The 25,565-nt window shown below is 48.7% G+C and overlaps 8 protein-coding genes across 8 annotated transcripts; 2 read left to right on the forward strand and 6 right to left on the reverse strand.

The window, feature by feature from the left end:
* Positions 1-100: 100 nt before the first annotated feature.
* On the forward strand, positions 101-2,699 carry EDB91DRAFT_1243144 (uncharacterized protein; the record flags this gene model as incomplete). The annotated part of the gene is made up of 7 exons (XM_041322256.1): positions 101-1,528; positions 1,577-1,759; positions 1,808-2,152; positions 2,204-2,227; positions 2,282-2,462; positions 2,511-2,554; positions 2,604-2,699. 7 exons carry the CDS (start codon positions 101-103, stop codon positions 2,697-2,699), a joined length of 2,301 nt encoding a protein of 766 aa, XP_041182451.1.
* On the reverse strand, positions 2,651-9,035 carry EDB91DRAFT_1292517 (PLU-1-like protein-domain-containing protein; the record flags this gene model as incomplete). Its single annotated transcript, XM_041324864.1, has 13 exons — positions 2,651-3,733; positions 3,788-6,138; positions 6,196-6,359; positions 6,412-6,659; positions 6,711-6,738; positions 6,789-6,969; positions 7,031-7,092; positions 7,163-7,383; positions 7,439-7,508; positions 7,556-7,644; positions 7,695-8,085; positions 8,135-8,335; positions 8,412-9,035. The coding sequence occupies 13 exons, from the start codon at positions 9,033-9,035 to the stop codon at positions 3,054-3,056; spliced, it is 5,310 nt and encodes a 1,769-aa protein (XP_041182452.1). The 3' UTR covers positions 2,651-3,053.
* Positions 9,036-11,426: 2,391 nt separating this feature from the next.
* Positions 11,427-14,157, reverse strand: EDB91DRAFT_1102074 (uncharacterized protein). The gene is made up of 13 exons (XM_041317271.1): positions 13,655-14,157; positions 13,546-13,602; positions 13,419-13,497; positions 13,085-13,361; positions 13,008-13,032; positions 12,817-12,905; positions 12,680-12,763; positions 12,584-12,628; positions 12,511-12,531; positions 12,207-12,460; positions 11,968-12,153; positions 11,820-11,911; positions 11,427-11,757 (listed from the first exon to the last, which is right to left on the reverse strand). Exons 1-13 carry the CDS (start codon positions 14,092-14,094, stop codon positions 11,544-11,546), a joined length of 1,863 nt encoding a protein of 620 aa, XP_041182453.1. The 5' UTR covers positions 14,095-14,157; the 3' UTR covers positions 11,427-11,543.
* A 324-nt stretch (positions 14,158-14,481) lies between these two features.
* On the reverse strand, positions 14,482-15,573 carry EDB91DRAFT_1102079 (uncharacterized protein). Its single transcript, XM_041317272.1, has 5 exons — positions 15,504-15,573; positions 15,405-15,449; positions 15,059-15,352; positions 14,853-15,006; positions 14,482-14,796 (listed from the first exon to the last, which is right to left on the reverse strand). The coding sequence occupies exons 3-5, from the start codon at positions 15,078-15,080 to the stop codon at positions 14,658-14,660; spliced, it is 315 nt and encodes a 104-aa protein (XP_041182454.1). The 5' UTR covers positions 15,081-15,352; positions 15,405-15,449; positions 15,504-15,573; the 3' UTR covers positions 14,482-14,657.
* On the reverse strand, positions 14,957-16,022 carry EDB91DRAFT_512380 (uncharacterized protein). Its single transcript, XM_041327533.1, has 7 exons — positions 15,907-16,022; positions 15,816-15,854; positions 15,637-15,766; positions 15,504-15,587; positions 15,405-15,449; positions 15,059-15,330; positions 14,957-15,006 (listed from the first exon to the last, which is right to left on the reverse strand). Exons 2-6 carry the CDS (start codon positions 15,849-15,851, stop codon positions 15,227-15,229), a joined length of 399 nt encoding a protein of 132 aa, XP_041182455.1. The 5' UTR covers positions 15,852-15,854; positions 15,907-16,022; the 3' UTR covers positions 14,957-15,006; positions 15,059-15,226.
* Positions 16,023-17,919: 1,897 nt separating this feature from the next.
* Positions 17,920-20,788, reverse strand: EDB91DRAFT_512302 (uncharacterized protein). The gene is made up of 13 exons (XM_041327532.1): positions 20,167-20,788; positions 20,062-20,118; positions 19,941-20,013; positions 19,615-19,891; positions 19,535-19,559; positions 19,336-19,427; positions 19,203-19,286; positions 19,105-19,149; positions 19,032-19,052; positions 18,732-18,985; positions 18,493-18,678; positions 18,355-18,440; positions 17,920-18,291 (listed from the first exon to the last, which is right to left on the reverse strand). Exons 1-13 carry the CDS (start codon positions 20,604-20,606, stop codon positions 18,087-18,089), a joined length of 1,845 nt encoding a protein of 614 aa, XP_041182456.1. The 5' UTR covers positions 20,607-20,788; the 3' UTR covers positions 17,920-18,086.
* A 3-nt stretch (positions 20,789-20,791) lies between these two features.
* On the reverse strand, positions 20,792-22,165 carry EDB91DRAFT_1102103 (14-3-3 protein). The gene is made up of 6 exons (XM_041317273.1): positions 22,098-22,165; positions 22,005-22,033; positions 21,874-21,940; positions 21,519-21,825; positions 21,122-21,465; positions 20,792-21,072 (listed from the first exon to the last, which is right to left on the reverse strand). Exons 3-6 carry the CDS (start codon positions 21,938-21,940, stop codon positions 21,026-21,028), a joined length of 765 nt encoding a protein of 254 aa, XP_041182457.1. The 5' UTR covers positions 22,005-22,033; positions 22,098-22,165; the 3' UTR covers positions 20,792-21,025.
* A 53-nt stretch (positions 22,166-22,218) lies between these two features.
* On the forward strand, positions 22,219-23,099 carry EDB91DRAFT_1102104 (uncharacterized protein; the record flags this gene model as incomplete). Its single annotated transcript, XM_041317274.1, has 2 exons — positions 22,219-22,405; positions 22,587-23,099. A coding segment is annotated over one exon (513 nt), but the record flags the coding sequence as incomplete, so codon positions are not given.
* Between the last annotated feature and the right edge of the window lie 2,466 nt (positions 23,100-25,565).

Here is a 25,565-nt window from a genome sequence, read left to right on the forward strand (position 1 = left end):
AGGTAAGTTATCGGACTAAAATATATCAATAATCGAAGCTGGTGTAGTAGCAGCTTTCTAAATTTACGTGGTTTGCTGACCAGACTCTTAGGTTGACACCATGACTTCTCCGAATTTCCATGATTCGTCCGTCCTGTCGAGTTCCCCTGCCTCCGTCAGAGCCGCTTCTCCCGTTCGACGAAGGGACAATAGAGAAAGCCTATGTCAGACCGACGTGGTGGAGCCTGGCTCCCGTCCGCATATCTCGCCGACGCTTATCCGCTCTTATGACCCGAATGACCTAGAAGTGAGGGAGAGGCAGAGAACGCTGGATGTGGACATGGCTCTGCATCTGTCCAGGGCCCGGAGAGAGACTATAACGACGCCTGCAACATCATTACCATATGAATCGGTACCCCACCCTGAGGCAAAACTCCCATTCTCCCACTTCTCCGCCATCGAGGAACACGACATTGATGTCGCTCGTGGAGACCGAATTTTCCGCATAGATCATGATTGTGTGAACGGGGTTTCTGATGGGCTGCACTCCCCACGATCTCTAACTCCTATCGACTTGCGGATGCAGCACCTTGACCAAACCCATGACCCAGCGCTTCTTACGACTATGGGAGGTGAGTACCGACCGATTCGTGGCGAATCTTCTATGCCGGGGCTTCCGGTGTATCAACCAAATGCAAACCAACCTGTCTTCACCTTTGCCCATCTGGAGGCCTTTGCGGCTCAAGAAAAGGCAGAACTAGGTATATCATCACCCACGAATACCCATGGTTCAGGATTCCGGCTGTACCATCCACACTTTCCACAGAGCGGCGGTCCAGAGTTGACCGCATCTCCACCTGGTGGAGCTCCTCCTTTTGAAGCCGGACTTGACTCCCCTTATCGCGGTAATATCCGACAGCGCAAGCTCAGCCAGAGTAGTCCCGTCCCTAGGCAACACCGGAAAGGCATCCGGGGCAAGATGGCCTTATTTGAGAACCACGGCGGAGATCCAAACTTCACTTTTCCGAGTCGGCTGACGGGACTTAACAACTTGAGTGCCATCCCATCCTCGGAGAATGTGGCAGGAAACCAGTACAACGCTGCAGGGATGGGTGGGATCATGTCACCCGGTCATGACAGACCATACCGATTCTCGTTTTACTCCAATGCGTTGTCTGCCACCATTCATGCACGAAGTCTCAGCGAACTTCCTGCGGACGGACAGTCTTTTGAAGATTTGTTTACTGGCATACCTCCTCCTGACCACCCGCAAGACACAAAGGGTGGTTCTGCCCCTGTTCCCGTGCCACTACCACACCAGGGTCTGGCTTCTGTTCAGGATACAAACAAGCGCCCAGGTCCTCCGGATTTTGTACCCAGCCACAACGGTAGCTATCAAAACGGTAGCTATCATGGTCGCCCGGAGAAGGGCGGGGCTGGTAATCCAGGCCCACCAAACGGCCTCGGGGGCGGTGGCGAGCTTGAGGGGAATACGTGGTGGCTAGATGTCCTAAGCCCGACAGATGAAGAGATGAAGGTTCTGAGCAAGGTACTGCCCACGTAGCCAGTTGGTTGTCTGAACTTAGGCATTTTTCAGGTCTTCTCTATTCACCCTTTAACGGCTGAAGACATCCAGATGGAGGAAGCTCGCGAAAAGATTGAATTGTTCCGGAACTACTACCTTGTCTGTTTCCGGAGTTTCGACCAGGATCCTTACAGTCCTACGCACCTGGAGCCCCTGAACATGTACATTATTGTATTTAGAGAGGGAATTTTATCTGTAAGCGCTCCACTGTCTTTCTGTAACTTTCATTCACAATTCTTATAGTTCCACTTCCGCCCTACCCCACATCCGCAAAACGTCCGCCGGAGAATAAAGCAGCTGAAAGATTACATTAACGTCACATCGGACTGGATCTCGTACGCGTTGATTGATGACATCACCGATGCCTTCGGTCCTCTAATCCAGTCCATTGAATACGAAGTTGACTCTATTGACGAGCTCGTCCTTATCTTGAAGGAGGCGGAGCAAAGTGACATGTTGAGGAGAATTGGAACGTGTCGCAAGAAGGTCATGGGGCTGTTGCGCTTGATGGGCAATAAGGCGGATGTAGTAAAGGGGCTCGCGAAGAGATGCAATGAAAACTGGAGGGTGGCACCAACGTCAGACATCGTGAGTTCTTCGCTCTTGATCATCTACGTCACGACTCATTCTCTATAAAAGGGTCTATATCTTTCTGATATCCAGGTCAGTTGCTGCTGCCGCTCAAATCACAATTTATTAATTCCATCGGACTTCTAGGACCACTTGATAACGATGACGCAAAATCTGAATCATTACGAAAAAATTCTGTCCCGATCGCACTCCAACTACCTGGCACAGATTTCCATCGAGATGACGGATGCCAACAACCAGATCAACGATGTCCTCTCAAAGATGACTGCGTTGGGTACAGTGCTTATCCCGATGAACTTGGTAACAGGTCCGTTGCTTGTCTTCACGATGATATGTGTCCTCATGACTCGTTTAGGTATATGGGGTATGAATGTACACGTTCCAGGCCAGGATGATCAGGTATGTGGGTGACTATTTGCACACCGCCACTATTTATTCCGTCTTTCAGATCAGCTATCATTGGTTTGCTGGGATCCTTTCCGCACTTGCAGCCTTCGGCATTATTGGCGGGTACACCACATATAAACTCATGGTCAAACGATGAACGCGTTTGAAACGGTCGATTCGTTATTTTTTTTAATTATGTCTGTCTGGGTTTTCGGCTTTCTGGTTCGCTTAATTTGTAATTTATACTCCCGATCTCGTCATCACGATTTGCGGCTAGACTTCCATCGAGTTCGCGGGAGAACTCAAGGATCGGCCTCAACTTCCCATTCACAACATAGCTTCTTTTCCCATTCATATAGCTAAATTCACGTACGTACATCAACTCCATAGAAAGCATGCTAGGTAGAGGTGAGAACAATTGCAGCTAGGGTCAATAATAATGACTACTGGTACATAGAACCAAAACAAAAATTCGCAAATGACGCAAGAACGAATGTAACACTACAAAGGTCTACTTGTGAGTTCCAACCAACAGCTTTACTGATTTGACAGAAGAGCATTCTCCATTGATCGAGTTAAGAGACAAGGAGGATGGGGGTCTAGCATAAGGGGGAGGGATCGAAGGCGCTCGCCGAGGGGAAGGCTCAGTGTCAACCGGTGATACAATCATCGCCAGCGAGGGCGAAAGCGCCTGTTGCATCGTACGAGCTCCAACGCTGGTGGAGGGAAGAACGGGGGTTTGAGGAAGACGCCGTTGCTTGGGTGATCTCGGCTCTGGGTTGTCCTGTGGACTGTCATCTGCATACTTTCGCTTCTTGTTCGAGTGTGGTGACTGCGAGCGGGATTGCCAGGGCGGGGGAGGTGGGACATGATGTCCATTCGTTGACGGCTGCCTTGCAAGCTCATAAACAGGGGTCGGTGGCGTGGGGAGTGGTATGGGAGCGCTGTGAATATGCGAATGTCGATGGTGCGTGGAAGGACCGGGTTCAGTACTATGAGGCATTGCAAGTGCTGGAGCGCTCCGGGAAGGTACATTGCCGTTGATGAGATCAGGCTGACCCGGCGAAAATCGTATGAGTTCCACGAACAGTGTCTGCGTGTATGGGGGCAACATCTTCGTGTAGACAACATCCTTGCTGAAGGTGTCAAGCATTGCGCTCGTGTTTACATATGTGTCTGGATCTTGGTTATCTGCTCGTCTGTTAATATAGCGATACGTTAAAGCTTAAAACGAAATTTACTAACCAACGTGCTTCACGCGGACTTCCGAATAGATGTATGGGCGGCTCCTGCGTAAACAGCACAGCGGGCACATAAATCGGCTGTTGCCGCTGGCGTTGGCCTCTATAGGAAAGAAGACACAGCCGGAGTGGTAAAGTCTTCTGCAAGCCTCGCATTCAACGGTTGGATAATCGAGGAGGTATGAAGTGCGGCCGCGGCATATGCAGCGCGTACCATCCATCCAATCCTTGTCTACATCCTGGCCGAACGTGAACTTCGGTCTTCGCCTCTTCTTGACCCGAACAGCTGGAGGTTGACCAGCGAGGATGCGATGCAGACCAGCGAGGTCGAGGCCGTATGAGACTTCGCGACTTGGAGACACAGCGAACTGGATCTTATACAATTTGCGCATGTAGTGGCGCACCTGAGCGATGTATTCAACCCGCTGGTTGCCGGTTTGGGAAGCATACGTCAAAAACGAGCCGATGACTGTGCACAAACGATCTATCCGATGGACAATGATCTCCAACTGCTTCCAGGCATCCGAATAATTTTTGGTTATCGCAGGTGCTTTAAGGAGGATGGTCGGCAAGAAACAGAAGTGCCAGCTGCGTTCCTTGTGGATGGCACCATTCCAGTGATGATGATCACAGAAAGGGCATGAACCACCGTTAGCTGCGCAAACGCCATGGAACCTCGCGAAGCAATGATCGCACTGAACTGCATCGGAGTGAGCACCAGGCGGAGGGGGCCGAACGGGAGTGGTGCAGATGCAGGTGAAGTACTCGTCATTGGGCGGATGGTCATCCTCAGGTCTCGTCGACTCCTCGACATCATTCAGGATATCCCGGCCATGAGCACATTCATGCTGCGGACAATACCATGGCAGATCTTCTAACCATTCTTGATGGCGAGTGAGCTGGTCATCCAGCTTCTCAAAGAGGGGCAGTGAGAACATGGTGAGATGCTCTCGGGCGTAGGATCTCCACTTCCGCATCATCGCAAAGACATCTGTGTCTTCTCCGTGCTGGTAACGATGTTGAAGGATCGATTCACATCTATTCTCGAGATCCAAAGCAAACTCGGCAGTCTGCTTCAGGTCTCTGATAGCAGGAATGCTGAAATCTTTTTCAGCACGGCCGACGAAACGCATGACTTCCGAAATTCTAGGCTTGGGTCCTTGACCATCGGGGGATATCCAAGCCTTCGCCTGCTTCTCGAAATCCTTCGCTTTGCTACGCGCGGACATCAGCCGATCGTAGATTGTGACATCGATGGGAATGGTGGAGTCTATCTCAAAGAACTCGTCGAGTTCCTCGATGGTCTTGTGTGGTTGGTCCAATACGTGCCTCGCCCGCTCTTCCCAGTCACCCCCAGCTCGTTGACGAGACTCTAGGGTTCGTATGAACTGGTTTTCGAGAGGAACGCTGCAGGCGCGAGCACGGGTCAAAAGCCCACGAATGTCTTCCAGTGTAGCTAAAGGATCCTCTGCCTTCTCCTCCAGCTCTCTAATGAGTTGCTCCAGAGACACAAGTTTCTCTACTTCAAGTACTTCATCAAGTTGCACGTTGATGGATGAAGCGCCCAGGAGCAGCCGCTCGCAATCAGCTATGAATGTGTCACGGCTGGCTACTGAATTGGCAGAATCGAGTAACGCTGAGGCTTTGCGTCGAATATCTTCTGCTTGTGTAGCCAACGTACGGAGGGTTACTGTCTCCGAGGCTTCAAACCCGAGAGTCTGCACCTCCGCCAGGAGAGCATACACCTCGTCGAGTCCACGGTCAGGCCTATCACCTGGGTCACGGTCATCGAACGCAGCGTTGTTCGCTTCATGCAAAGACGGGCGACCGCGAGAACGGCGCGTGAGTTTGCGACCGTGCTTGCGGCTGATGAATGTATTGGCAGCCTCCAACCACTCATTGCCACGGTTGACGCATTTACGGAGGGCGGCGAGTTCAGGAAGGTGATAATTAATCCGTTCGCCTTCAGCAAGGAGCGCGCGAAGAGAGCGTAACGACGGAAGGCCACTTTCCATAAGCACCTTGTTGAATTTCGCCCGCCATTTGCCAGGGATGGCTGCGCGCTCAACGACTTTCCCAAGGATCTCGCGGAGGTCGGCGTCAGAGAAACGTTTCCTGAGCGTCAATTCTTCTGGTGCATGGCCGCAAAGTTGATCCATGTGGTCTACGCAGACAATTTCGCTCTTGCAATGACAGACGACCTGCGAGAGGTAGCAGAAGGCTTTACAAATTGTGCATTGGTATTGATCTTCGGAGCGATCCTCTTCCTCAAGGCGCTCGCAAAGGCCACGGTCACGAGCTACCTGACGAGCTGCGAGTTCACGCTCAGTCATTTCCTTCAGACTCGACTCCAGCCTTCAGAAAATGTAGTGAGATTCACAGAATAATTCGTTTTTGTGCGTCGATTCTTACCATAACGCAGTTTTAATGGATTGTGACTGTTGCGTAATCGTTACGAGAAGCTCATCATGGGAAAATACCGGCAACTTCTTGTGTTCACGATAGCGTTGAACACAATCACGGCCAAAAGGCAACCAGTCTGGGAGCGCGAAATTGACGGCCTCATTGAAATTGAACTGCCATGAAACTGAGTCAAGATGCGATCGATCGAAAACGTTCAAAACGCACCCCGTGGTTGAAACCTGCATGGTATGCTTTCGGGAACGTGATAACAAACTCGCCTGCCCGTTGGTTGCACGCATACACGCGGACTCCAGCATCAGTGAGGCGCTTCGGATTCATCAACGTGACGAGCTGGAATAGGAGATCGGACTGCGCCTCAAATAGGTCAGGTGCCTCACTCTTGATGGCGGCCTCGAACTTCTCTGCGTCTTCTCCTGGGATGCCGTACCAGGTCTTTGATTCACCCCAATGCACTAGGGGAAACCATCAGAAAAAATTAACCGTTGCAATGGGACACCACACACTGAAATTGATGCTGTAGGTATAATGATCCTGAGGTAGTTGGGTCAGCACTTGTGATGAAAAAATCACGATGAACGCACCTCATTATGCCAACAAAATGTCGAGAAAACCATGCCAACGTATGTCCAAGGGACGGTCATGCCAGATATATCAGACTTGATGTATCTGAGAAGGGAATCTGGAAGAATGGGCATGTTGTTCAGATTCCATGGGTCCTTCGAGGCAGGCTCCAGGGGATGTGTCTCCAAGGTGGGCATGGCACTGGACGAGGAAAAAAAAACATTCATTCCAACGGTGAAAAAAATCCAGAAAATTCTCCCACCTGCCATGCGTAGTCGAATGTACATCAGCACCATATTCAATCTCCACGGTCTCATTCGGCGACTGTACAAGGACGCCAAAACTCATTCTCCACATCATACTCGGATATCAGCGTACTTCCGACGTAATTCACCGTAGGGTCATTGAGATCCGCGGCCGACGGAGACGGTGGAGGATGAGATGCCCACCACCTTCTACGGAACTCAAGATCGCGCGCCTGGAAACTCGAGAGACTGTGTTCCTCTCCCTCATCAAAGCCAAAATCGCCACCTGTGCCAAAGAGACAGCTGTGGCAAAACCACTGTCCTTTTGGAATGGCAGTCAAAGGGGGGTCAAGACAAAAGATGTGGAATCCTGTGGAAATAAAGTTAAAACGCACGTGTATTTTGAGGCTGTAAAGGAAATGTACCACAATCACACCCATCGCATAACAACATTTTTTCGTCCTGATTCTTCTTCTGACAAATTTCGCATGACAGCTATAAAACAATGAGTCTATCGAAGGGAGGTATGCAATACTACGTACTTCTAAGGTGCGCTTGTACTCGTCGTCGGGCTGAGGTGAAACCGATGCCGGAGATAACCGACTGAGGGCCTCCAGAGATTTCCGCGTGGCTGAGCATTGTTTACGGTTAGATTCTGACCGGGAATATTAATTGGCTTACGAGTCATTTCCTGAGATGCCACTCTTGGTCCGCGCTTCACAGCGGTGCCCTCCGGCCGAGGTCCGCCGCGTTCCTTATATTCACCGTCATCAGGGGGTTCCGATAATGGGCTAGACGTAGAAGTAAGCGGGCTGGATGGTGGGGAACCACGCTCGCGAGGAGTTGTCAGAGGATGTGTGGCAGTCTGGATGTTCATATGGGTCTTCAGCTGCGGATCGCGGGCTACAGTTGGAGATGCGGAAAGGGTTGGTGAATTCCGAACACAGTCGCAAAAATGCTCATAAGGCAAGATAACTCGTGTATAAGAATTTTTGATCTGCGTCGATAGTCCAGGAATGCCACGGTAACCGAGGAGTGCCCCGAGGTCCCCCCACTTCTTGTGTTTAGTCACCTATAAGACTATTCAGGCACTGACTACGCTATAATGGAGGATCACGCACTGCCTCGTAGCCGCCGAGTTTCTGGACCTCTTTGCGGAGTAACCACAGGTCTAGGGGCTTGTGGTTGATGGTGGGTACTGATACACGAGGGTTGCCTTGTTGTTTATGGAAACGGTAGAGTTGCTCCAAAAAATTAACCTTTGCACGAGAAGAGGCCTCGATAGAGTTAAGGCGTTGTAACCGAGTTTTGAAACGGAATGTCTGCCGATGATAAATAATTTATTAGAGCTAGCCTCATAAAGAAAATCACTGCGGCACGGAGAAAAAATATACAAACCTCGCTATCGGTGACACATGGCATTTTCCAACCTACGGGAGGAACGATCTTGCAGATGCCATAATTGCTCGCCTTTTCTGAGATGGAGCGGATGTAAGCCATAGGGTCTTTGAACTCATCTGACGTCGGGTAAAAAACTGGACTGTCTTCTAATCCAAATGGACGAGGTTTAGGGCGCATGGGTTGCATTCGGGGACTCGATGTTTTGACTGTGGATAAGTCTAACGTGGGGGAGACAGAGATGGGAGTGCCATCTCCCGAAAAATTGTCAGTTGACTCCTGCTGTGTCGCATCATCATTATCGAGTGATGTGACGTGGTTCTGCAAGGCGGCAAGGGCATGCGTCTTGGATTTGCGTGGGGCGCGTTTGGTGCTACTGGATGCGCTCTGCTGTGATATTCCGGGCTGGGAAGGAGAAAGAATATCCTCCTGTGAGGCTATAGGGACTGCACCTTCTACAGGAATTGATAGACAAGAAGTGAATGTGGCAGGCTGTTTATTCGAAAATTCAGTCGGCAAGGCGTCTGAGGAGCGCGGGGCGCTGCCTTGCGCAGGCGTTCGCGGAGAGCGACCGCGACGCGAGGGCGATCCTCGCGAGGAATTCGGAGGAGAAATAGTCTGCATAAGCCAGCAGATGAGCCACAATAATTGTTATCGTCGAGGAGGAGAAGGAGTTATTGTGAGTGAAAGCTGCAGACTTCCGAAGGTCCTTGGATTTCAATGTGTGAGAGCGGGCATTGAAATTGTGCACTGAGTTATCGTGTTGCCTTGTTGCTTCGGCGTGAGAACTCCTCTTCATATTCGCGGAGTTCTTCTGAAAGCCTCCGTTCCACCTTACATAGCAGAAATACTTTCAGTTGCTCCTCTTATTTGACCTCCATCTCCTTATCATTTTCTTGTATAATACGCCCCACGATGAACCGCCCATCCTACATGTATAAAAACATAGGATACATGAAGTATGTGTATTTTACACACAGACGCCCAAGATACGCTTAGATCATTCACTGTGGAAATGTTGATCCAGATGAACTTGCCACCGATACGGAAGCCTTCCGAAGACTACCAAATCCAGCAAAACGTCCACTTGTTGCCGGATGGAGCTGAGGGGGCGGCAAGATCGAGAGCAGCTTTAACAAAGGGACAATGGATTAAATCCATGCCTTCTTTCAATTCATATGCCCCATGCGATGTGGCAGGAGGGGCCTCAACAAAATTCAGCGACCTTCAATATGCGCCAGACCCAATTGAATGACATCCGATCTCGACAGATCGAATCTGCCTTTAACATATTACTTGTGCGAGGCTGTCGTTCGCTCGCCGTTATGTACACGGCTTCTCCATGAAGTTTCAGGCTAGGCATATTATGTGCTCCAGTCAAGCACACGCGCAACTCATGTGCTATTCGATCAAGGTTGATATGTTTGTCAAGTGTTGCGTGTGCCACGTTCGAAACTTACATACTTCAGTAGCCATAACACCCTTTCTCTGATGCCGTTCACCGTACGTCGGCTTTCGGCACAAAGAGTGAACCCAAAGTTGTTCATCACAAAGCACTTCCGCGCCCGCCGCTACACTTCCTTCTGTGGCAGTTGGCCCGAACCTGCAACTGTGGGCCAAATAGGTGTGTCCTTGTTCTGAGTATTATTTTTAGCAGCTAGATATATATATATATAATCAAACGGTCGTAATTTTTTTTTCGGAAAATCGAGAAGTATGTGGCACGTCGCACCGTCCCGGAGTTGGACAATCTACTATGTGGGTCGTTGCAGTCAAAAGTGCATCTTTAATGCCGAGATAAGCCAACTTCGCTCCCGCAGAACAGTCTTCTAATTTTTGCCTCACGGTGCGTCCCCTCTGCCAACGCAGACTATGGAGCCCTGTGGCAACTAGTACTCTTTCTGACTAGCTCTCTGTTATTCTATTTCCTGAATAGTGGTTTCGAGCCATCCTCGTATCTCCTTATTGGATTTGGCTCATGTTTTATCATTCCTTCGTCATGAGACCACGCGGCGACAATGGTTTTGGCATCATCCTTCAGAACGCTGACGGTGGATTTGGAGTACAGAAAGTCTAGATCTATGATCATATTTCTAACATCCAATTTCTGTGTCTGAACATCGCACATCTGATTCTCAAGGTACTCCTCATAATATTAATCGCTGACCACACTATGTAGTACGAGCTTCTTCGAGTTGCGAGAATCGAACCTGCCATTGATCATCAAGCTCTAGTCTCTCCTAGCCAACCCTATATAGACGAAGCCTCTGAATGAACCAGCCACGAGTTTTCCCGTATCCAGAATCACCACGAATTTATGTGGGGCAAACGTTCTCGCGAGTGAAGCTGGCAATTAACCAAGTACGGTCAGGCACTGTTTGGACGCGTTTGGAGGAACGTAATATCATGGGCCTGACGATGGTAGTGTGCTCCACTCCGGTTGGCAACAAGGTTGCCTAAGGTCGCGTCGCCGTCTGCCAGGCCCCTTCTTAACGCCTCCGAACACTGTATATCTCGTAATCCCGCACGCTTATCTTGCCATCAGGAGATTTTCCCCTAAATTTTTAAATTCCCAAGTGAAAAGGGTAATGCATGGAGCTCACTGTTCTTCAACATACGACCTAGGGGCGATCATCGGGTACAATCACGACCACAACACGGATGAATCGGGGACCTGGAGATTGTATAAAATACCAGCTAATACCAGTTGGCCACATATCTACAGCTAAGATACTCACGTTAAATTGTACGCACTCAAATGAAATTCCTCCACAAGATTGCAAAAAGACTCCGAAGGCCTCCGACATCAATATTTCTTTGACATTTTCTTTGACATCGAACAAGAGATCAGTGAGCAATTATTAATACCAGAGATGACTGGTACTTAATATTAGAGCTCCCACGTCCAGACTCGTCCGAGTTTCCTCACCATCCAGTGTTGGAATGTCGGGCAAATGCGTATGCGGTCTTGAGGTCTGGTCATATAATTTCCTCACTGATTCAACCAACCCAATATACCACTGTGTCATGGACACGTATGCCGGCGGCTGTATATTCTGCTACGTACAATAGTAAACCGAATCACAACACATCACAATTTGAACTTTGGAAAATAGTTAAGCTGAGTCGCTATTAAGGCTGCGTGCTATTTCTTGATCTGCAACTGCAACTGCAAGCCCGGAGCCACGCAAGAAACCGTGTCGAAACATGAAAATCCCTCGCTGCGCACATGAGCCACAGCGTAAAAAGTGCCACAATGCCGCATGCGCTCCCAGTGGTCGCAAGCGTGATGATAGGCGTGGTCGTGAAAACTTGATAAGAGAACGCAACCATAAAATACACCATGCTGTAAAAGAACAGGACTTTCGTAAGCCGACAACAACCTACAACAACAGTACTGATACTCACCCCCATAATAGCATAGCATATGGAAGACCATGTATAGTCGCCAGAGCTTTGGTGCCAAACGCAGATCCTGTCATCATCTTAAGGAATTGGACCTGCGAATATTTCGTCTTGGCGATGTTTGATAAATTGACGTGCCATTTTGGCTCACCGCTGTGTCAGCAGATTCCTGCCCATATAGTCGATTCTGTCTGGTAAGAAACAAGGACACGACCAACGATCCGATGATGCAAAAAACGGAAAGATATGTGCTGATTACCGTGACCGAACCTGGATCTTGCAGACCGACGGAAGGCACGGCTAGGAAGCTGACGTCCACGGCTATCATCACAGTTGACTGACATGATTGAGCAAAAATAGGAGCCGAACAGCGAGAATCATGACACGCACATATATCGTGATGCCTGACCATTCACTGCTTAGCTTGCTGTTAAAGTTCTTCCAGCGTGGAGAGTTGGTACTGCGGTCGACCCACACTCGCCGGAGCTCGATCATGTGTGACTGCGGGGCCCCGAACAGTGCAACGTTGAGGGCCCACGAAAGAACCAATATCAGCTTGTGCCTTTTCTCCTTAATGTAAACAGACTGGTCCGCATCCAGACGGGCAGCAGGCAGTCCGCAAAAGTTGAAAAATTTAGCTCGCGCTGCCAGGTAGGAACCTTAGAGGTGATGTATCGTACAACGCCTAACTTACTGAAATACCGCATAAACCTGGCTGCAAAACAATCACCCTTGAAATAAAGCATGGCCGAAATGATGATACTTACCTATGACACAGATAGAATGGGCGCTACCTTCGTTCTTGTCATTTTCTAGCGTCGAGAATCATCAATGTTTCTGCCGCCATTAAGGAAATTTCCTGCCTTGAAGTCTGCCGATCAAGTCCAGAATTTTCGATAATTCATCACCATCGAAGGGCGAGAGCGACACATCCGAGGTAATGGTCTCTATGTACTCCTTCAATTCAGCGATCTGTGGATGCACTCAGAGGAATGCTCACCAGCGGTAGCATGCACAACAACATCCTTGAGCTCTTTGAGCAACTGAGGGCCTGGCAGATTTTCGTTGGGATACAACTCGCAGTGTTGCCTGAAATCAGATGAATCTTGTATTAACATTGCTTGTTCTGTTCCACTACTTGGTCAGAAGAATTTCACAAACAGAAAACGAATACACACAAGACCGGCTTGCCAGTACTGATGTTCAACAGCATACTCTGGAAACGTAAATCATCAGAACACGACGATTGTCCACTGCTAAGGGCGTACTGATATGGCTCAGCTTTTCAACACCCTGGACTCCACAAAAAAGCTTATCCGTAGATAGCTCGTGGAGCCAGAAAAGCAGATGCTTGGTATGATCAACAAGATAATACCTGCAAATTCCAACCCCGGACTTTTGCTTCCTTGCCAACTGCACCACGAGCTCGAGCTTGTTGCAATCCAGCTGCAATCCAGGTGCCGTGTGAGCGAGTAGTTCATCCACACATAAATCTATGTTACGCCGGCGTTCTTCGCTCTGCAAGTTCGAGTCAGTATAAATACCCTGTTGCTAGCAGTGAGAGACCGAGTTTTCGTGATATTTCGGTAACGAATGACATACGCGCACGGAGTCATGAAAATAGAGCGCTCCTTCAGGGTGTACACGGGCATGCCAGTTTCCACTGTCTTTCTGGTTTGTACTAGGCCCTATGATTACACATTCCGCCCACAAAGAATGCAGCACTCACTCTGAATAGTCTCTCGTTAGAGGATTAATATGCGCGTATTGTTTGACGTCAGGTTTGCTGTGATCATCACAAGTTAGCATCAAAATTCAATCGGAACGCAAGAGCTCACATTGAAGGAGCTTTATCGTATCGCATCACCTCGGAGGGTATGAATGGCTTGAACTCAGCGAAGTTTCGGCTCTGGGAGTTGACCAGAGCTGCAGGAGGCGGCTGCAGGACATAACTAGACGATGACGGTGGGGCGTGGATCGGCAATAGTGGGATGGATGGATTGGATGCCGGCCCTGTTAATGGTAAGACCTGTAGCTGATTGTTGTACAGAGCCTGCGGGAAAATGATGGGGGGCTGGCTTGAGCCAGCAACTCGCTCTGGTTGTGCGTCTATGGGAATGCGCTGGAACCGGCGCCTGGATTTGAAATATAACCGCAGAAGGGCTCGAAACAGATTATGTACAAGTTGTAAGGGTGAGGCGAGATATCTGGACAACATATTCAGAAACACTCTCAAGTGGTCTAAGAGCCTCCGAGAGTCATGGTTGCGTGGTGACATGATGTTGTTAGCAGACAATGTTCGACACGAGGCACACTAGTACGAGCAAAATGACTGTCGACCATTTACTAACGTACTATCACAAAGAAACTTTGGTCATTTGACGGTCATTCAAATTTCACTGCAGGGCCCTCCAAGATGGCACGACGACCCTATGTATAATAGCATCACAACTTGAATGCGACTCTGAGTCGGCGATAGTATGTCTCAAATATTACATACATATCATTAAGCGATTCAGAATTTCTACCGCTGTTCAACGCCCTGCAAATGGTGACCTGAAGCGCCATAGATTGACAATACTATTGAAATACGCCCATCCTCGTTCAGGTGTTGAATGACGTAAGTGACGCATTGGCACAATCGGGTTCATTGATATACTGGCTATCATTGCATATACAATTATGATGTTTGAACCACGTAGCTGCAGTACGTCGTCAGCGTGTCTGGTAGAGATTCTGCTACATATTATCAATTGCCCTGTCGAATCACTGTTTGGAAGTTAACCAAGATTAATCAGAGTCATTTATCGAGACCGCGTCCAATATTTTTCTTTATAAACTTCAAAAATCCCTTGCCGCGGTTACGAGCCACAGCGTGAAAAGCGCCACGGTACCACATACACTCCCAGTGGTCGCGAGCGTGATGATGGGCGTGGACATGAAAACCTGGTGAGAGAACGCAACCATAAAATACAGCATACTACAAAATAATACTTCCGTGAGTCACCTAGGTCCTACAAGAAAGTGGGCACTCACCCCCACAACAGCACAGCATATGGAAGACCATGTATAGTTGCCACAGCTTTCGTGCCAAACGCAGAGCCTGTCATCCACTCGAGGAATTCGACCTGCAAAAATTGGCAGAAGGCACGGCCAGGAAGCTGACGTCCACAGCCATCATCACAGTTGACTGACATGATTGAGCAAAATTGGAGTCGAACAGCGAGAATCATGACACGCACATACATCGTGATGCCTGACCATTCATTGCGCGGAGAGTTGATACTTCTGTCGACCCACACTAGTCGGAGCTCGTCCATATGTGACCGCGGGGCCCCAAACAGTGCGACATCGATAACCCATGAAAGAGCCACTATTAACTTTCCCCTCTTCTTCTTGACGTAAACAAACTAGTCCGCATTCAATCGAGCTTCCGGGAGCCCGCAAAATTTGAAAAATTGAGCTCGCGCTGGTTGAGAGCTTAGAGGTGATGTATCGTGCAATGCGTAACCGACTGAAATACCCCATAAACCTGACTGCAAAAAATCACCCCCTGGAGGGAAACAGGATTACAGTGATAATACTTACCTATGACACATATAGAATGGGCACGGTATTCGTCCTGGGCGTTGTCTAGTTTCGAGAATCATTGGCGGTTCTGTCGACAAAAATAAGCCGTTCGCTTACCTTGAAGTTGGCTGATCAGATCCAGAATTTTCGGTAATTCATCACCGTCGAAGGGCGAGAGCGACAAGTCCGTCGTAATGGCTTCTATAAACTCCTTTCAGCGACCCATGGTGCACTCATAAGGACTTCTCACCAGCGCTAGCATGCAAAACAATCTCTTTGAGCTCCTTGAGCAACAGAGGGCCTCGCAGGTTCTTTTCATTGGGATACAGCTCGCAGTGATGCCTAGTGGAAGGAATTAGATGAATCTTGTTCGACACGTTCTGTTGTACCACTTGTCAGAAGAATCACGAACAAAAAATAAGCACACACAATGACAGGCTTGCCAGTACTCATATTCGACAGCATACTCTAAAACGTAAATTATCAAAACATGATGATTGTCCAGTGCAAGAGGGCGCACCGATATGGCTCAGCTTCGTGACGCCCGTAACTCAATAAAAGAGTTTTTCCGTAGGCATCGGATGGAGCCAGAAAAGCAGGCGATTGGGATGGTCCACGAAATAGTACCTGCACACCACACCTCCTGCGCCCCCCTTGCCCTTGTCGACTCTACTACGAGCTCAATATTCGTACCATCCAGCTGCAAACCACCAGTGGCAGGGCCCATAAGGGCAAGTAGCTCATCTACACACAAGTTCAGTTGACGCCGGCGTCCTTTCTCCCGCATGTCCGACTCTGTGTAAATACCCTGTTACTAGCAGTAAGAGACCGAGGGCGCAATATAGTAAATGACCTACGCGCGCGGCGTTATGAAAGTAGAACGCTCCTTCAGGGTGTACACAGGCGAATGATTCCACTCGCCACTGTCTCTTGGACTGTGCCCCGTGATCACATATTCCATCCAAGCAAGGGCAAGACTCACTCTGAAAAGTCTCTAGTTACAGCGTCAATAACCTTACGCATTTCGCCATCGCGCTTGCTGTGACGCCATAAGTATAGGAATTCATTTGGAATGCGAGAGGCTCACATTTTAGCCTCTTTACCGTATCGCCCCACCTGGGAGGGTGTGGACGGGCTTAACTCAGACTGGCCCTGGGAGGAGACTGGAAATGCAGGAGGCAGCTGCGGGGCATGATTAACCGATGTCGAAGGAGTGTGAATTGGCAATAGTGGGACGGATGAATTGGATGCGGACGCTGACGCTGACGGTAGTGTTGGGACCTGTAGCTGATCGTTGCGCAGAGGAAAGATGCGGGGCTGGATTGAGCCAGCAACTCGCTCTGGGCATCCGTCTTTTTGAACACGCAGGAACTGGCGCCTGGACGTGATGCTGTGAGAATATAGTTGCAGAAAGGTATGAAACAGACGATACACGAGTCGCAACGGGAAAGCGAGATATCTAGACAACGCTTTCAGAAACATTCTCGAGTGGTTTAAGAGCCTCCGCGCTGACATGAGGGGGTTAGTAGAGAAGTCCAGGACACGACAAAAGGAGACACGCACCTCCATGCCTCGCTGTCGGAACAAAGGGAGGTCAGTGGACCATACCGAATTTCGAGGATCAACTGGCACTACTACAAAAGCCACTCGAAATCACACCAGCTTGTTATGATACAGACCTGGCCAATTATAATTCTACTGAGCCCCCTCACCGCAGCTTTCCTTTTGTGCCTATCCGCGTCGCCCGCAAGAATGGACGGGAGTACGAGTTGATATATTCACACCCCAGAACACATACCTACAAACAACAGGAATGATGAATTCCCATGTCGAACACAGGATTTATGACCCCATCTTTCTAATGCAAAGAAAGAAGAAGACAAAAGAACGCAGGACAGCAGAATGCAGAATATTGACACGTGATCATCTGAGGCAGTAACACCGCAGACTGAACTATAACCAAGCTCCTCCAAGTGTCACGGTGAGTGACTGCCTCGGTTCGAACATTTCTGCGACTGAGACTCCTTGGCAGACCAACGACGGAAAGTATTGGTTCAATCATAATCTCTACGCAGTGAGTGCAAATATCCAAGTAGTGAACTGTTCTCACCATATTTGAGGATGGTAAAGTCTGCCTGGCAGTGTATGCACCCCTCGGAATTACGACATTTCTGGCATCATACAACTCCGATAATGTCATGAAGAGACATATCATTGAGTGATGCCTTCTATCACTGTGTTCAATGCCCTACGTATGTCGCAAATTTACGAACACGGTTGCAATCAGCTGTTCTTGAAATTGATTTGCACACCTCGCTATATTTCAATAAGTTTCAATGATATTGCGAGCCAACTGCAACGTGCCGTACCATTGCCGTACTATTGTAAGCTATTGCAAGGCCATGCAATAGGATTGCAGATGAAGGCCCTTGCAAGGCGCTGAAAACCAAATTAGGAGTTTCCGACATACGTTGCTGTAGCTCCACGCTCATGCTCATCCAAATTCCCTCGTCCAGGTGTGGAATGACGTAAACGCCAACGATGACGAATTGGCACAAACGTCATTCGTCCAGTTGTCATTGGGTGAATATTAATGTGGACATACAATATTGTCACGAGGTTTGCTGCAGCACGCCGCAGCGCGTCCGGTATAGATTCCGCTATATATTATCAACAGCACTTAACTTAGACTAAGCCGAGTCACTTATGGAGACTGCAAATTTTTTCTTTCAAAGCTTCGAGCCGTGCCAGCAACCATGTCAACATATGGAAATCCCTCGCCGCGCTTACGAGCCACAGCGTGAAAAGCGCCATGATAGCACATGCACTCCCAGTGGTCGCGAGCGTGATGATAGGCGTGGACGTGAAGACCTGGTAAGAGAATCCAAGCATGAAATACATCATTCTGCAGACGCACAGCACTTCCGTGAGTCACTGAGGTCCTACAAAAGAGGGAACTCACCCCCACAACAGCATAGCATATGGAAGACCATGTATAGTCGCCACAGCTTTCGTGCCAAACGCAGAGCCTGTCATCCGCTCGAGGAATTTGACCTGCAAATTGTGTTTCAATGACACAATAATCCATGCATCATGTGTTGCTCACCGCTTTGTCGGCAGATTCTTGCCCATATGTCTGATTCTGTCTTGTGAGAAACAAGGACACAACCAACGATCCGACGATACAAAACAAGGAAATGTACGTGCTAATGACAGTGACCGAACCTGAATTCTGGAGACTGACAGAAGGCACGGCCAGGAAGCTGACGTCCACGGCCATCATCACAGTTGACTGTCATGATTGAGCAAAAATTGGAGTCGAACAGCGAGAATAATGACACGCACATACATCGTGATGCCTGACCATTCATTGCTTAGCTTGTTATTAAACTTCTTCCAGCGCGGAGAATTGAGACTTCTGTCGACCCACACTCGTCGGATCTCGTTCATATGTGACCGTGGAGCGCCAAACAGTGCGACATTGATAGCCCATGAGAGAACCACTATTAACTTTCCCCTCTTCTTCTTGACGTAAACAAATTGGTCCGCATTCAATCGGGCTTCAGTGAGTCCGCCAAAATTGAAAAATCGAGCTCGCTCTGGCAGGGAGCTTAGAGAGGATGTATTGTGCAACACGGAACTTACTGAAATACCGCATAAACCTGGCTGAAAAACAATCACACCCTGGAGGGAAACAGGATCACAGTATAATACTTACCTATGACACATATAGACCTGGCATGATATTCGTCCTGCTTGTAGTCTAGTTTCGAGAATTATTGGTGATTCTGTCGACATAATAAACCTCTCGCTTGCCTTGAAGTTGGCTGATCAACTCCAGAATTTTCGATAATTCATCGCCATCGAAGGGCGAGAGCGACAAGTCTGTCGTAATGGTTTCTATAGACTCGTTTCAGCAACCTACGGCGCACTCAAAAGGAACTCTCACCAGCGCTAGCATGCACAACGATTTCTTTGAGCTCCTTGAGCAACAGAGGTCCTTCCAGGTTCTTTGCATTGGGATACAGCTCGCATTGTTGCCTAGGGGAAGGAATTAAATTTTTGCATCGATGTTGCACCTTCTGTTGCACCACTTTGTCAGGAGAATTTCACAAACAAAATAGGAATACACACGATGACAGGCTTGCCAGTACTGATTCTCAATAGCATGCTCTGAGAGTAAGTTATCAAAACTTGATGATCGTTCATCGCTGCAAGAAAGGCGTACTGATATGGCTCGGCTTCGTGACGCCCGCAACTCCATCAAAGAGCTTGTCCGTAGGCATCGGATGGAGCCAGAAAAGCAGGCGCTCAGGATGGTATACGAAATAATACCTGCACACCATACCTTCGCCCCCCTTACGCCTTGTCGATTCCACAACGAGTTCAATATCGGTGCCAGGCTGAATTCCACTGGCAGAGTACATCCTGAGTAACTCATCTACCCACAAGTTCATCTGACGCCGGCGTTGTTCATCTCGCATGTTCGACTCGGTGTAAGTACCCTGTTACTAGCAGTGAGAGACCGAGAGCGCATTACAATAAATGACATACACGAGCGGCATCGTGATAGTAGAGCGCTCCTTCAGGGTGTACACAGGCATCCCACTCGACACTATCTCCTGGACTGTGCGCCGTGATTATATATTCCATTCAAGTAGAGGGCAGGACTCACTCGGAAAAGTTTATGGTTCCAGCTTTAAGAAACTCATCTGTTGTGCCGTCGCGCTTGCTGTGACGCTATGAGTATAGAAATTCATTCGGAATGCGAGAACCTCACATTGTAGGTTTTTTACCATATCGCATCACCTGGGATGGCGCGAATGGCCTGAACTCCGATTGGCCCTGGGATGGGACTGGACCTACAGAATGCAGCTGCAGGGCATGATTAACCGATGTCGGAGGAGTGTGAACTGGCGATAGTAGGACGGATGAATTAGATGCGAACGCTGATGGTTGTATTGGGACCTGTAGTTGATTGTTGCACAGAGGAAGAAGGGGAATGGGGGGTTGGATTGAGCCAGCAACTCGCTTTTGGCGTCCGTCTGTTTGAGCGCGTAGGAACTGGCGCCTGGACCTGATACTACGAGAATATAGTTGCAAAAGGATATGAAACAGACGGTACAGGAGTCGCAGTGGGCAAGCGAGATATCTAGGCAATGCTTTCAGAAACACTCTCAAGTGGTTTGTGAGCAAACCAAATTCATGGTTGCGTGACATGATGATGGTAGTGGAAGCTCAGGACATGAGGCAATAAAGGTGCAAATTGCTCGAATATTATGGTGACTTGCAACTCGTCAAAAGTAAAAACTGTGGCGTATTTCACAAACACTGGCAGGCAGCCTAGAGTCTCATAGCACGTAATCACTATTCGAGGCGCGTGAGGTGGATGAAGGTCAAGTGTCACACAATATTGATGGACGAGTTTCATAATATCTTTGTTTGCCCCTAGAGGCCACGTGACATGACCGCAAGTATGACTACGGATAATAAAGGAACATACGAGAATGAGACGATGCGAGGTGAGGAAATGCAAATGAAGTGTAAGGCACCCAAACTATCAGAAGCCGCATCGACACTGAGATAGTAGCGGGGTAACCAGATATAAAGATCAGGAAGAAAAGACAAAGGTGAGCCCTTTAGTCGTCGCCTGCAGCTTCAGCCTCGTCTTTTGTATCTGGTTTGTCTGTAAGCCAGCTGAGAAACACAACTCAAAATTGAGGAAGATGACGTACCTGAATCCTGCATGTCTGAAGTCCAGAGGGTCAGGTTGTCCCGTAGTAATTGCATGATGAGGGTTGAGTCCTTGTAGCTCTCTTCCGAGAGGGTGTCAAGCTCAGCAATTGCGTCGTCAAATGCCTGCTTCGCAAGGTGGCAGGCACGGTCGGGGCTGTTCAAGATTTCGTAGTAGAAAACGGAGAAGTTGAGTGCGAGACCAAGACGGATGGGATGCGTTGGCGGTAGCTCAGTGACAGCAACTTCTGAAGCATCCTTATAGGCACCCAAGGACTTGTCAGCGCTGTCCTTGCGCTTGTCGCCAGTGGCAAACTCGGCAAGGTAACGGTGGTAGTCACCCATCCTATTGAAGAATGTCGTTAGTGAAATATGATACAGAGGATTTGAGGAACGCACATCTTGTGGTAGAACACCTTCGACTCGCCGGAAGCAGCCGAGGGGATGAGGTGCTTGTCAAGGACGTCGAGGATGTCCTCGCAGATCTTAGCGAGCTCACTCTCGATCTTCTCCCTGTAACCCTTGATCATGGCAACTTGAGCCTCGTTACCCTTGGACTCCTCCTTCTGCTCGATCGAAGAGACAATGCGCCATGATGCACGGCGTGCACCAATGACATTCTTGTACGCTACGGAGAGAAGGTTGCGTTCTTCGACAGTCAACTCCTGGTCAGACGACGCCACCCGCTTCATGTTCTCAACCATTTCTGAGCCTTTGTGAGTGATTGAATATGTGGGGGAAGTTGACTAATTACCTTCATAGCGCTCAGCCTGCTCAGCGAGCTTAGCAAGGTAGACAGAATCCTCACGCGTTTCAGGCATCTAGAACAGTGTTAGCAACATATTTACTTGGAAATGACGCGTCCGGTACGCGTAAAATACTGACTGTTGTATGAGTTGAAGGTGAGTATTGAGCTAGACAAAGGGAAGGACGGTGAGCAAGGCAAGTTTGACGACGAGGAAGACGACGAGGACGTACGAGGAGTGGAGGATGATGGTTGTTTGAAGAGAGGAGTGTTGTGGAAATAAACTGCAAAATTAAATTCAGAGCTGGGCAGAGGGTTCGGGTATAGGGCAGGGTTTAGGGTATATCCATTATTGGAATAAATTCTCACGCCACGATCACCTAGATCTGTGTCTTGATTGTTGTCATGATGTAAATTCTAGAACCTCTTTGTGTCATATTCCTTGTCGTCGTTGGCCTCGTTGTTCAACCATTCATTAATGTTGTGCTAAGTCCTTGCTTGCTCTGGCTATTGTAAATCAGTGGTACACCATATTACTAGGGCAAGATTCCTTGTCTTGTCCTCTTATCGACTACTTAAGCGCTCTACACAGCCCCAAGAACACTGGATCACCAATTATAGAAGCCACTGCTCTTCAGACGTGCAATTATTGCCGTCATGAAGCTCCATTATGCCATGAACGTTACTACTACGCGGGCGATGCATATGATGACACTGACAGGCTATGTGCTTTGGACTCCCAGCCACATAGTTGGTCTACAACGTTTTTCTCGTGTTTCACAGGAACAACACTCTTATCGCCATTTCAATTATCGCGTTACCTGGGCAGGTTCTATGCAGTAGCATTAAGGTCGCGCCGTCGTGGTCGTGCCATTATCAATCTACCCGCGCATTTATCGCTTCCTTCTCTGTTCCACACCGAACCAATCTATGTCTCCGCGCTCACCAACTCTGACGAGTGCACCCTGCGATTACACGAGTCGACTATAGAAAACCATCGATATCCTGGAAGAAATCCGCTCAGGTTGCTGCGCGTCGATTATGCTTCTACGTCCCTCGCTGTGTCATCCTTCCGAGTCGATCGACTATTCTCCCTTGCTCTGCATAGTCCCACTTCCTTGGCACTAGTACTATCTCATTGGCGTAAATTTAAATCTACTTATCTCTGTATCTTTATCTTTATCATAGTCACAGCTTCTTTAGTCACCGGAGCGATCATGGCGAAATTTATGTAATGCTTCGTGTATTCGCGGATCCCTCTTGATGTCTTGAGACTGAGAGGAGCGTGGTCCTCGGCGCATCGGTCAATTAATCGTGTGTTGAAGGGGGAGCGCTTTGATAAATAGAAGAATCGAAATAGCGCGCCTGATGCGGTTTACACCAAGTACATATCCTTACTAAACCCCCGCTTTCCAGAGGGCAGATTTAGTACGCGAGCTAAGGTTTGACTGGGACCGAGCGTTAGCTCGGAACGAACCCCACTGGTTCGAGCTGTTGGGTGGGCGGGCACGAACTGTGGCGATTTTGTATGTCTCCACATCGGAAAGCTTAAATTGATAGGTGAGAATTGGCCGAGAATAATGCGAAAAAGGGATGGGATGGGATGGGTAGGTACAAATCAAATAAGCTTCTATACTATGGTATCCGAGAAATTGTAGAGAGAGACGGCTCAGTGCGTAGCAAAAGGTCGTTTGCGAATGTGAATGAAAACGAAAGTAATAAATATAGCTAGTCTCCCCTGACCATAATAGAAGGAAGACAATCGTTCCCTCTATATCATGGTCTGCCGCTCATCTAGATGCTCCAAGTCGGTGCCTCAACCTCTCCGACCCTAGTAGGGGGTACTGCATTTCTGGAATCGTGATTGAGTATGTAATTATATAGATGCATCGTTTGTGCATCGTCTACACATATATTAAGCACGCACATCCGCTATTAGAAGGAACAACTATCTTCATTCTATTGGGTCTGGCTAGGGGAGACTACATATCCGCAGGCCGGCTCCGATGTAGTGTCCTCCACCGTCATGCTGTGTCCCTCAGCCATATGCTGCGCTCAGCTTCAATTGCTTGGCTCCGTGAATATCGCAGAGCCACTACTACAAGTAGACAGCCTGCTCACGGCTGATGTAGAAACTTGACCTACTTGGGACGGGAAATTAACCTTGACCAAGGCCGCCTTAAGTTTCTTCCACCCGTAAGATTCATATTCGGGGGGAGAGACAGTCTTAAGCCAAATAAAATCGGCCGAGTTCCTGGGCGCCTGGTGAGAGCGAGCGCTCGCGGTATAAAGTGAAACCGACTAACTTGGCCTCGATCCGTGGCACTCCCTATGATCCGAGTGAATAGTTGGCAATCCCGAGTGCATATTCAAGCTGAAAAAGATTCATCGGAAGGAGTAACGATATCAACTTTGATAACCGGACACAGCGGGCATTCGAGTATGCCACGCGTTGCATACGTAAATTGAGAGGGAGTATCATTCGCAAGCCGAGGTTGGTCATAGTCGTCTCCACTGTCCCTTTACCCAACCCCAAACTTCGATAGCCCACGAACATGTGGTGATCGAGAAAAGTTTTGCGTTTGGCCGCCCACATCACATCCACATCAAACGGACCTGGATTAAATGTGCGTAGGTGATGAAGAGGAAAGTCAGCGGCTCTCTCCAGAGTCTCCGATATGTTAGACTGTCTGTAGGATGATTTGTCGTATGCATCATACGTCACGTTTATCCAGTGTTTGTTGGAGAATGTGATCCTGGGAGGCACAAGGAGTTTTTGCGACCTCCAGCCCGTTCATTCGTCATCCATTGTATCTTCGATGGACTCGCTTTGTGCCAGATGGACGATGCACAAATACCGACACCGAAACATGAAACAACTCGACCCGTCGAGCTCAGCACTGCTGCTCTTGTGAATGTAGATCTGACCACACAAATTGCAAGTGATACTCACTGGCTCTCTCTCGCAAAACTTGTGCATCCTGGAGTGAAAACTTGCCCTATCATGTGTCGTACGAAAGATGACCTAGACAACTTCGACAAATGTGTGATGAACGGCGTCCCAATTAGCTTCATACCCCTATCAGACATGATAGAGATGTTCCGCCGGTGCGTTGTTTGCACAATCAAGTAGCGACCTCGCCCAGACTCGATTGACTACAAATCATAAGCCAAGACTTAGGCATGACCATTGCGGAAAAATCCTCACTCGCCTCAGCCGAGTAGTAAAATCAGAGAGAAAAATTCAAGATGATATCACGATGGTCCAACGCCAAGATAACATCGTCAACAAAAAATATCAGTTCCTCATCACCTGCGACGGATTCGAATAATCACCTCGAGCGTCCTAGTGATCCGGTTTTTTGCAGAGATGCGTTCCACAGTGCTGCGAAGACGCTGCATACACGAGGAAAATGAATTGGCACAACGGTATTTTGATACTCGTCAGAAAGTGTGGTCTGTGTAGATAGCTACGCCCCACCTGCTCTCGCCATTATTATTGATTTGATGAAAGGAATGGCAGCTGTCGGGATCTAGAGATACTCGGGCCGTGGATTGGATGCAAAGTCGGAGAAGGTGTGATCATGGTGTTGGGATATTGAGTTGACCGCCTGGTCCCGGCGCGCCACGACCATGTCATGTCAACTTTGTGTAAGTTTCCCTGTGCCATGAATACCGCAAACCTACGTCAGTGCCATGAT

This window comes from Suillus paluster, assembly GCF_016628075.1.
Source record: "Suillus paluster strain FC165 chromosome Unknown EDB91scaffold_4, whole genome shotgun sequence".
Lineage (NCBI taxonomy): Eukaryota > Fungi > Basidiomycota > Agaricomycetes > Boletales > Suillaceae > Suillus > Suillus paluster.